The 12397-nt window shown below is 42.2% G+C and overlaps 1 protein-coding gene across 1 annotated transcript in view; it reads left to right on the top strand.

Annotated features, from left to right (window-relative positions):
* Window positions 1–12397, top strand: part of LOC124038032 (leptin receptor-like) — an 84244-nt gene that overhangs the window by 32015 nt on the left and 39832 nt on the right. The window contains 3 exon segments of the mRNA XM_046353405.1: window positions 10936–11031; window positions 11034–11092; window positions 11330–11474. Coding sequence (XP_046209361.1) covers window positions 10936–11031; window positions 11034–11092; window positions 11330–11474 — 300 coding nt within the window.

Below are 12397 nucleotides of genomic sequence, written 5' to 3' on the forward strand. Positions count from 1 at the left end.
ATGGATTCTTTAGACATTCTAAATGGGGGAAAAATGCTTTCTGAGGGCAAATAGAGCCACTCTACAAATGTTTACTAAGCCTAACACAGTGGGGGCCTTCTACGCTTTTAGAGAAAGCCTAAGGATTTATAAAATAATACAAATAATAATTGTTTTTATTTTTATCTTCAATTATGTTTTGATTTAATCTTATTTAATCCAATTAGGATATTTTCTTTGGTTTTCTCTGGGGAGATAAATTAGGATATTTTCAGGAGCTTGATAGAAGGCACGTGTCATTCAACTGCATTAGTGCAACATTTTGGAGTAACAGTGGAAACAACCAATCACATTGGCTTGTAATGAGTGGGACCGTTTTTCTGCCTTCTCGAAGGACGACAGGTCACTGTGCAATAGCGAGCATTAGTTTTCCCACGGTCTAGCTAGCTAGATTTTGTTTTAGGCTACTTTGCAGTGGCTGCATCAGGTGTTATCGAAGAGGATGTTGTTTCTAATTTGTTAGCGTCTCCCTTTTCAGCAAGTTTAAATGATCATCATCTGGTGAGTGGAACTGTGCTTTTTATTGCAGCTCTCATCCTCTTATTAGCCATGTCCAATCAAAATAACGTATACTACATGACCAAGAGTATGTGGACACTGCTCGTCGAACATCTCATTGCAAAATCATGGGCATTAATATGGAGTTGGTCCCCCCTTTGCTGCTAACAGTCTCCACTCTTCTGGGAAGACTTTCCACTAGATGTTGGAACATTGCTGTGGGGACTTGCTTCCATTCAGCCACCAGAGCATTAGTTAGGTTGGGCACTGATGTTGGACCTGGCTCACAGTTGTAGTCGGCATTCCAATTCATCCCAAAGGTGTTTGATGGTGTTGAGGTCAGGGCTCAGTGCAGGGACAAACCATTTTTGTATGGACCTCGCTTTATGCACAGGGGCATTGTCATGCTGAAACAGGAAAGGGCCTTCCACAAAGTTTGAAGCACAGAATCATCTAGAAGGTCATTGAATATTGTAACGTTAACATTTCCCTTCACTGGAACAAAGGGGCCTAGCCCGAACTATGGAAAAACAGCCCCAGACCATTATTCCTCCTCCACCAAACATTACAGTTGGCACTACGCATTCGGGCAGGTAGCGTTATCCTGGCATCTGCCAAACCCAGATTCGTCCATTGGACTGCCAGATGTTGAAGCGTGATTGTTTACTCCAGAGAACGAGTTTCCAATGGCGGCCAGCTTTACATCACACCAGCCGACTCTTGGCATTGCGCATGGTTATATTAGGCTTATGTGCGGCTGCTCGGCAATGAAAACCCATTTCATGAAGCTCCCGACAACCAGTTCTTGTACTGGCGTTGCTCCCAGAGGCAATTTAGAGCTCTGTAGTGAGTGTTGCAACCGAGAACAGACGATTTTTACGCGCTTCAGCACTCATCGGTCTCGTTCTGTGAGCTTGTGGGACCTACCACTTAGTGGCCGAGCCATGGTTTTCTCCTCAACATTTCCACTTCACAATAACAGAGCTTACGGTTGACCGGGGCAGAAATGACTGGTTGGAAAGGTGGCATCCTGTGACAGTGCCACGTTGAAAGTCACTGAGCTCTTCATTAAGGCCATTCTACTGCCAATGTTTGTCTCTGGAGATTATTTGGTCGTGTGCTCGATTTGACACACCTGTCAGCAACGGCTGTGGCTGAAATTGAGAAAATCTACTCATTTGAAGGGGTGTCCACATACATATATATTGTGTGTGTATAAAACATTGTTGTATATATATTATATTTTAGATCACCGGTTACTTTGTGTGCTAAATGTGTTTTGCTATCGGAAGTAATAGTTGTACATTTCAGTTGAGAAATTCTTGGCCTAATTGTTGTATTTTTATATTCTTATGATTGGGTCCTACTGGCTTATTATGTCCGAGTGAACAGGTTGCTGTCTTTCCACCGGCCCTATGCAGTGGTGTAGTGGGTCTTGTGTGAAGGAAAGTGGTGTAGTGGGTCTTGTGTGAAGGAAAGTGGTGTAGTGGGTCTTGTGTGAAGGAAAGTGGTGTAGTGGGTCTTGTGTGAAGGAAAGTGGTGTAGTGGGTCTTGTGTGAAGGAAAGTGGTGTAGTGGGTCTTGTGTGAGGCGCCCTGTGTGAAACATTCTTGTTTCTCTCCATTTTTCTTTGGAGGGTGTGGTTACACTTTAATTCAATTCAGCAAAACAAATGCCCTCCAAATTGATACAAATCAGCATGATATCATTCTGTCAGGTAGGTCCACATTGCAATCAAGATAATTGGGAAGGTTTTTTGGGACAGCCTTTAGAAACGTCCATGCAAACAGAGCATGATGAATGCAAATAGCCTACTAACCAATACTAAAGACGAAACCTTTTCAATACCTGGTTTGCATACCCATTGTAGGCTTAGTTAGCATATCATCAGTTGAAACGTCTTTCCTACCTATCTGCTCCATGCAATAACCAGTTGAGAGCTGAGCACTCTTGCTGCCTGAAGATTATATTCTGCTGAAACTAGGCTATGTGTGCTGTGTGCGTGTGAATGTATTTCACGTGCTTTGTGATTGTGTACTTTGTGCATGATTTCTCTATTGTACTACATTATTAATATGTTGTATACCTTTGCTACACTACTTTGATATGCAACAGAAAGGATTATTAAGTGAGTATAGGCATTGCCAGCTTACACCTGCGTATAGCCTCCACTACACCACTGGCCCTTTTTAGTGTTTTACAAAAAGTGCACTCTCCTACATTTCATTTATTTGATTTGACTAGGCAAGTCAGTTAAGAACAAATTCTTATTTACAATGATGGACTACCCCGGGCAAACCCTAACCCGGACGACGCTGGGCCAATTGGGACTCCCAATCACGGCCGGATGTGATACAGCCTGGAATCGAACCAGGGGCTGTAGTGACGCCTCTGGCACTGAGATGCAGTGCCTTAGACCGCTGCTCCACTCGGGAACCCTAAAGCCATCACTTTAATGTATTTTGGTTACTATCCTTTTAGCATTACGAGCCTGTCACACTAAACGCCTAGGTCCAATAGGTTCACCACTGCACAAACATGTCTAAAATAGATATAAAGACTGTTACAACTTCCCCCTGTCTCTCCTTAATTTCCCCACTCTTCCTGCCAGCTAGTCAAGGAAATTCGGACAAAGTTTGAGGATATTTTTCAATGAAAGTAAAGGACAGTAAATGTTACGAGTAAAGTAGTAATCCCAGGTTTCAAATCGTTAAGATGTTCATTTTTCAAGAATGCAGCGCATGTCTCTGGCCTGGTGAAGCCTTTTATGCGCTGACTGAATGGAACCTGAATTTAGGAGTTTTTTACTCCGCTGGATGGGCGCTCACTGTCCAAGACCGAGTCACGACCAAGTAACAATGTATCCACCGAGACGAGCCTGAGACACTCACTCACTTGTTGTTGCCATCATGTACCTGTCCCGCAGGTGTGATGTTCGGATGTACTGATCCTGTGCAGGTGTGCAGGTGTTGTTACACGTGGTCTGCCACTGTGAGGACGATCAGCTGTCCGTCCTGTCTCCCTGTAGCGCTGTCTTAGGCGTCTCACAGTACGGACATTGCAATTTATTGCCCTGGCCACATCTGCAGTCCTCATGCCTCTTTGCAGCATGCCTAAGGCACATTCACACAGCTGATAAGGGACCCCGGGATTCTTTCTTTTGGTGTTTTTCAGAGTCAGTAGAAAGGCCTCTTTAGTGTCCTAAGTTTTCATAACTGTGACCTTAATTGCCTACCGTCTGTAAGCTGTTAGTGTCTTAATGACTGTTCCACAGGTGCATGTTCATTAATTGTTTATGGTTCATTGAATAAGCATGGGAAAGTGTTTTAACCCTTAACAATGAAGATCTGTGAAGTTATTTGGATTTTTACGAATTATCTTTGAAAGACAGGGTCCTGAAAAAGGACTGAGTTTTGCTGAGTTTACATCTTATTGTCAAAGACTTTCATATTTGATCAAATACCAGGAAGAAATTGTGAGAGGCTCTCTTCTATAAACTATAACTCTACTCTGCCCTGTTAATGTATTGCGATTTCAGTGACTAAATCAATTTTGAGGTATTAATTTTCCTGACATGAGCATGGCCTTATTGATCGGTAATCCGTATACGTCCAGAGACCATAAAATGTATTAAATACATTTTTCCCATCATCAATCTACACATTATACGCCATAATGACAAAGCAAAAACAGGTTTTTAGACATTTGACCCTTTACTCAGTACTATATCAAAGCACCTTTGGCAGCAATTACAGCCTCAAGTCTTCTTGGATATGACGTTACAAGCTTGGCACACTTGTATTTGGGGAGTTTCTCCCATTCTTCTCTACAGATCCTCTCCAGCTCTGTCAGGTTGGATGGGGAGCGTTGCTGCACAGATATTTTCAGGTCTCTCCAGAGATGTTTGATTGGGATGATGTGCTTAGGATTGTTGTCCTGTTGGAAGGTGAACCTTCACCCCAGTCTGTGGCGCTGAGCACTCTGGAGCAGGTTTTCATCAAGGTTATCTCTGTAATTTACTCTGTTCATCTTTGCCTCGATCGTAAGTAGTCTCCCAGTCCCTGCCACTGAAAAACATCCCCCACCATGAGGCTGCCACCAACATGCTTCACCGTAGGGCTGGTTTCCTCTAGATGTGACGCTTGGCTGTCTTGTGTATTTTTGGCTTCCTCTGGCCTTCAATGCTGCAGATGTTTTTGGTTACCCTTCCCCAGATGTGTGCCTCGACACAATCCTGTATCGGAGCTCTACGGACAATTCCTTTGACCTCATGACATTTTACATTTTTAATTTAACCTTTATTTAAATCATGTCCAATCAGTTGAATTTACCACAGGTGGACTCCAATCAAGTTGTAGAACCATCTCAAGGATGATTAATGGAAACAGGATGCACCTGAGCTCAATTTCGAGTCTCATAGCAAATGGTCTGAATACTTATGTATTTTCACTTCGTCATTATAGGGTATTGTGTGTAGATTACTGAAGTTAAATGGATTAAAAAGCATTTTGAAAATCTACGCCTGGTAACCCGTTCGATCACCAGGCGCCAAACAGTGCAATGAACAGAGAAGAGCGGACTCTGTCGTTTTTCAGGAACATTTTCTCAAAACGTTCCAAAATGACCAGTGGTGCCCCCCTTAGGCAGAACCCGGGTGGGGGGGGGGGTGCTCACTACCCAGAATAAGGCGGCTGTAATGTAACAAAATGTGGGAAAAGTCATGGGGTTATGACAACTGGCACTGTATGTTTCTGCTGATTTCATTATCTGGCTGCCCTGTATGAAGCCTCTGGGACTATAACCAATGCAGTTATCAGGGACAATCAATGTGTCTCCAATGGCTGTTACATTACTGTATGTGCCTGAGGCCATTGTTGACGCTGCATTATAGAGATATTTGATCATTGTAGGAGCAATGTTCCCTCGAAGCTGCTCGTGTGTGCGGGCCTGCAGCTCCCTGGGACTGCCACGCAGAAGAAAGATTGAACTTCACTAAACTTTCTGGAGTTGTCCCATTTAGTTAACACTATTAACATTTCCCTTTGCTGTGGGAATTGGGATTGAATCCATACAATATTAGCCACTTCCAATGCAACAAACCCGAAAACAAAATTAGGTATGCAAGACTTATTATGATGTTGTCGGCAGAACGCATCGGAGGAGGATTCTATTGCATTGACATGCAGGACTCTACACAGACCTATGCGCCATAACCAATAACATTTACATTTACATTTAAGTCATTTAGCAGACGCTCTTATCCAGAGCGACTTACAAATTGGTGCATTCACCTTATGACATCCAGTGGAACAGCCACTTTACAATAGTGCATCTAAATCTTTTAAGGGGGGGGGGGGGTAGAATGATTACTTTATCCTATCCTAGGTATTCCTTAAAGAGGTGGGGTTTCAGGTGTCTCCGGAAGGTGGTGATTGACTCCGCTGTCCTGGCGTCGTGAGGGAGTTTGTTCCACCATTGGGGGACCAGAGCAGCGAACAGTTTTGACTGGGCTGAGCGGGAACTGTACTTCCTCAGTGGTAGGGAGGCGAGCAGGCCAGAGGTGGATGAACGCAGTGCCCTTATCCCTCACACTGCCTCCTTAAACCATAATATTATCCCAGTCCCTCACACTGCCTCCTTAAACCATAATATTATCCCAGTCCCTCACACTGTCCCCTTAAACCATAATATTATCCCTCACACTGCCTCCTTAAACCATATTATTATCCCAGTCCCTCACACTGCCTCCTTAAACCATAATATTATCCCTCACACTGCCTCCTTAAACCATAATATTATCCCTCACACTGACTCCTTAAACCATAATATTATTCCTCACACTGTCTCCTTAAACCATAATATTATCCCAGTCCCTCACCCTGTCTCCTTAAACCATAATATTATCCCAGTCCCTCAAACTGCCTCTTTAAACCATAATATTATCCCAGTCCCTCACACTGTCTCCTTAAACCATAATATTATCCCAGTCCCTCACACTGTCTCCTTAAACCATAATATTATCCCTCACACTGTCTCCTTAAACCATAATATTATCCCTCACACTGGCTCCTTAAACCATAATATTATCCCTCACCCTGTCTCCTTAAACCATAATATTATCCCTCACACTGTCTCCTTAAACCATAATATTATCCCAGTCCCTCACACTGCCTCCTTAAACCATAATATTATCCGTCACACTGCCTCCTTAAACCATAATATTATCCCTCACACTGTCTCCTTAAACCATAATATTATCCCTCACACTGTATCCTTAAACCATAATAGTATCCCTCACACTGTCTCCTTAAACCATAATATTATCCCTCACACTGTCTCCTTAAACCATAATATTATCCCAGTCCCTCACACTGTCTCCTTAAACCATAATATTATCCCTCACACTGACTCCTTAAACCATAATATTATCCCAGTCCCTCACACTGTCTCCTTAAACCATAATATTATCCCAGTCCCTCACACTGCCTCCTTAAACCATAATATTATCCCTCACACTGCCTCCTTAAACCATAATATTATCCCTCACACTGTCTCCTTAAACCATAATATTATCCCAGTCCCTCACACTGCCTCCTTAAACCATAATATTATCCCAGTCCCTCACACTGTCTCCTTAAAACATAATATTATCCCAGTCCCTCACACCGACTCCTTAAAACATAATATTATCCCAGTCCCTCACACCGACTCCTTAAAACATAATATTATCCCAGTCCCTCACACTGTCTCCTTAAACCATAATATTATCTCTCACACTGCCTCCTTAAACCATACTATTATCTCTCACACTGCCTCCTTAAACCATAATATTATCCCTCACACTGCCTCCTTAAACCATAATATTATCCCAGTCCCTCACACTGTCTCCTTAAACCATAATATTATCCTTCACACTGTCTCCTTAAACCATAATATTATCCTTCACACTGCCTCCTTAAACCATAATATTATCCTTCACACTGTCTCCTTAAACCATAATATTATCCCTCACACTGCCTCCTTAAACCATAATATTATCCTTCACACTGTCTCCTTAAACCATAATATTATCCCAGTCCCTCACACCGTCTCCTTAAACCATAATATTATCCTTCACACTGCCTCCTTAAACCATAATATTATCCCTCACACTGCCTCCTTAAACCATAATATTATCCTTCACACTGCCTCCTTAAACCATAATATTATCCCACACACTGCCTCCTTAAACCATAATATTATCCTTCACACTGTCTCCTTAAACCATAATATTATCCCTCACACTGCCTCCTTAAACCATAATATTATCCTTCACACTGTCTCCTTAAACCATAATATTATCCCAGTCCCTCACACTGTCTCCTTAAACCATAATATTATCCTTCACACTGCCTCCTTAAACCATAATATTATCCCTCACACTGCCTCCTTAAACCATAATATTATCCTTCACACTGTCTCCTTAAACCATAATATTATCCCTCACACTGCCTCCTTAAACCATAATATTATCCCTCACACTGCCTCCTTAAACCATAATATTATCCTTCACACTGTCTCCTTAAACCATAATATTATCCCTCACACTGCCTCCTTAAACCATAATATTATCCTTCACACTGTCTCCTTAAACCATAATATTATCCCAGTCCCTCACACTGTCTCCTTAAACCATAATATTATCCCAGTCCCTCACACTGCCTCCTTAAACCATAATATTATCCTTCACACTGCCTCCTTAAACCATAATATTATCCCTCACACTGTCTCCTTAAACCATAATATTATCCCTCACACTGCCTCCTTAAACCATAATATTATCCCAGTCCCTCACACTGTCTCCTTAAACCATAATATTATCCCTCACACTGCCTCCTTAAACCATAATATTATCCCAGTCCCTCACACTGTCTCCTTAAACCATAATATTATCCCAGTCCCTCACACTGTCTCCTTAAACCATAATATTATCCCAGTCCCTCACACTGCCTCCTTAAACCATAATATTATCCCTCACACTGTCTCCTTAAACCATAATATTATCCCAGTCCCTCACACTGCCTCCTTAAACCATAATATTATCCCTCACACTGTCTCCTTAAACCATAATATTATCCCAGTCCCTCACACTGCCTCCTTAAACCATAATATTATCCCTCTCACTGTCTCCTTAAACCATAATATTATCCCAGTCCCTCACACTGTCTCCTTAAACCATAATATTATCCCTCTCACTGTCTCCTTAAACCATAATATTATCCCAGTCCCTCACACTGTCTCCTTAAACCATAATATTATTTACATTTACATTTAAGTCATTTAGCAGACGCTCTTATCCAGAGCGACTTACAAATTGGTGCATTCACCTTATGACATCCAGTGGAACAGCCACTTTACAATAGTGCATCTAAATCTTTTAAGGGGGGGGGGGTAGAATGATTACTTTATCCTATCCTAGGTATTCCTTAAAGAGGTGGGGTTTCAGGTGTCTCCGGAAGGTGGTGATTGACTCCGCTGTCCTGGCGTCGTGAGGGAGTTTGTTCCACCATTGGGGGACCAGAGCAGCGAACAGTTTTGACTGGGCTGAGCGGGAACTGTACTTCCTCAGTGGTAGGGAGGCGAGCAGGCCAGAGGTGGATGAACGCAGTGCCCTTATCCCTCACACTGCCTCCTTAAACCATAATATTATCCCAGTCCCTCACACTGCCTCCTTAAACCATAATATTATCCCTCACACTGCCTCCTTAAACCATAATATTATCCCTCACACTGGCTCCTTAAACCATAATATTATCCCTCACCCTGTCTCCTTAAACCATAATATTATCCCTCACACTGTCTCCTTAAACCATAATATTATCCCAGTCCCTCACACTGCCTCCTTAAACCATAATATTATCCCTCAAACTGCCTCCTTAAACCATAATATTATCCCTCACACTGTCTCCTTAAACCATAATATTATCCCCCACACTGTCTCCTTAAACCATAATATTATCCCTCACACTGGCTCCTTAAACCATAATATTATCCCTCACACTGCCTCCTTAAACCATAATATTATCCCTCACACTGCCTCCTTAAACCATAATATTATCCCTCACCCTGTCTCCTTAAACCATAATATTATCCCTCACACTGTCTCCTTAAACCATAATATTATCCCTCACACTGCCTCCTTAAACCATAATATTATCCGTCACACTGCCTCCTTAAACCATAATATTATCCCTCACACTGTCTCCTTAAACCATAATATTATCCCTCACACTGTATCCTTAAACCATAATAGTATCCCTCACACTGTCTCCTTAAACCATAATATTATCCCTCACACTGTCTCCTTAAACCATAATATTATCCCTCACACTGTCTCCTTAAACCATAACATTATCCCAGTCCCTCACACTGTCTCCTTAAACCATAATATTATCCCAGTCCTTCACACTGTCTCCTTAAACCATAATATTATCCCTCACACTGTCTCCTTAAACCATAATATTATCCTTCACACTGTCTCCTTAAACCATAATATTATCCTTCACACTGTCTCCTTAAACCATAATATTATCCTTCACACTGTCTCCTTAAACCATAATATTATCCTTCACACTGTCTCCTTAAACCATAATATTATCCCTCACACTGCCTCCTTAAACCATAATATTATCCTTCACACTGTCTCCTTAAACCATGGAGGTTGTACCTACTTGCCATCCACCTCCTTGGCCTTGGCGTACTGCAGGTGGATCTTAGGAGAGGAGACCTGGGGAAGTAACTCTCCTACTTTAGACCAGTTCTTGCAGCGTAAGAAGTTCTTACGTTCTTCTTGCAATAAGAACTGCAGTAGGCCTATATGCAAATAGACCATTAGTAGCGCTTGTTTTTGAGATCACAATGGAAGATACATGTAGCAACGTGTGCACATTTGTACATTTGTTCATATCCTTTTCTAGTTAGTGGGTAATCAGCCCAGTTATATATAATTTGTAGTCTGCAATGGGGGAGTGATTGTTTCCTACAAGACATCTTTGGAAATATATATTTTTTTGTCTTATTAAACAGGCAGTGTTGTATTTTGAGAGAGGCTTTGAACAAGCTAAGTAGCTAATAGGCAGAGGGTAGCACTACATGACCACTGTTAAAACTAACTTAAAGCTGGCACCGCCTCAGTGTTCACAGTAAACACGCACCGGAAGTCGCAGAGGTTTGCGCTCCGCAGACAAGACATTTGCTCAGTGATGAAAACAGTTAGAGGGAACAATGTGTCAGCAGTGTATTGGATGGCATTACGATGATGATGTTACATAAGTTTGGAGGATGGTGATGATGCTCTGGCTAACAATTACCAATGATGATTTATCTAGTATGTATTGCTTGTGGTGTGTGTTTTATACAGGTAAACCAAGCCCACCAGTGAACCTAACACACACCCAGAACGCAGAGGGAGAGCTAGTTCTGAGCTGGAGCAACCCACAGGCCCATGCCAGCCCTGTCCACTGAGCTATGAGGTCCGATACATTACCTCCCACAACACCTCTAACCCCAACTGGAAGGTAAGAACACACTGGCCTCAGAGCAAACACAATATCTAAGTACAGGTCCTACAACAAATACAGACAAACATCATTTATCCGAGAACAAGAGCAAACACGTTAAGTGACATTCTTAAGACCACTCATATTTTATTAGTCATATTCTGAGTCATCCCAATGGCATTGTGTATTTGTGTCAAATTCTGCATTTGCAGGTAGAGTAACATCTTGTTTCTCTCCACTATTCCTCTTGCTCAGCATGTGGAGGTGACTGGAGACCAGTGGGTGTCTCTGACTGGATTGAGGGCAGGTCTGCACTACATTGTACAGATCCACTCTCACCACCCTGCTCTGCCCCACCTGTGGAGTGACTGGAGCCAGCCACACCACATCTACTTGGAAGGTGAGACCCCTGCCTGCACAGACACCCTTAACATAGAGTTAATTTATATTTGTACATTTGAGTCATTTATCAGACGCTCTCATCCATAGCTTCTCACAGGAGAAATTCGGGTTCAGTGCCTAGTTCAAGGGCACATCGACAGATGTTTCACTTAGTCGGCTCGGGATTCAAACCAGCAACCTTTCAGTTATTGGCCTAACGCTCTTAACAGCTAGGCTACCTGCCGCCATACTCCACTCATACTCCACTTACATCTACCTGCAGAGTACCACCTCTGCCATGCTCTACTTACATACAATAAACATACAGATATTCAGATAAGACCTCTGGCTGTACAGCAATGTACACATATGCTTAGCTCTACTGTTTGCCTGAACCTTTTCACATGCATCAACAAAGGGGTGTGATTATTCTCCAGTGGTCCTTGCTGCTCAAACCAGTGTGATTAGAAAGCTCATTTAGAATGTCCAGTTTGGACACAACAGTCAGCTTTTAAACTAGTCACTTTTGCACAAACACAGTCCTTACAAAGTTTTGTCCTGAATGTGACCAGTTTTTTGGGGGGATGCTACGTTCAGACATTCACAGAAGTAGCTACAGCATAACACCATCATCCAAACCGGAAAATGTAGGCTACATTAGTCCTAACGCTAACTGAGGAAAGATTGGCATGACACAAGTGGTCATATTTAGATAACTCTCGGCTGTCAGAAACCACAATATGAATAAGCTAATAGCAACTACTATTTATAATTCATCACAGGTGAGCTCACCATTGATTGAAATAATTGAGTAAAACACTTTCTTGAAATCGAGCCGTCATGTTTTTTTTTTTTTTTGCATCACCCAAAGATAATAAGAGGAGACAAGATGAGTTTGGTCTGTTTGCAGTATGCATGTTGAAGGGGGTGTTTCGTCTACGA

Source organism: Oncorhynchus gorbuscha, linkage group LG06, assembly GCF_021184085.1.
Source record: "Oncorhynchus gorbuscha isolate QuinsamMale2020 ecotype Even-year linkage group LG06, OgorEven_v1.0, whole genome shotgun sequence".
Classification (NCBI taxonomy): domain Eukaryota; kingdom Metazoa; phylum Chordata; class Actinopteri; order Salmoniformes; family Salmonidae; genus Oncorhynchus; species Oncorhynchus gorbuscha.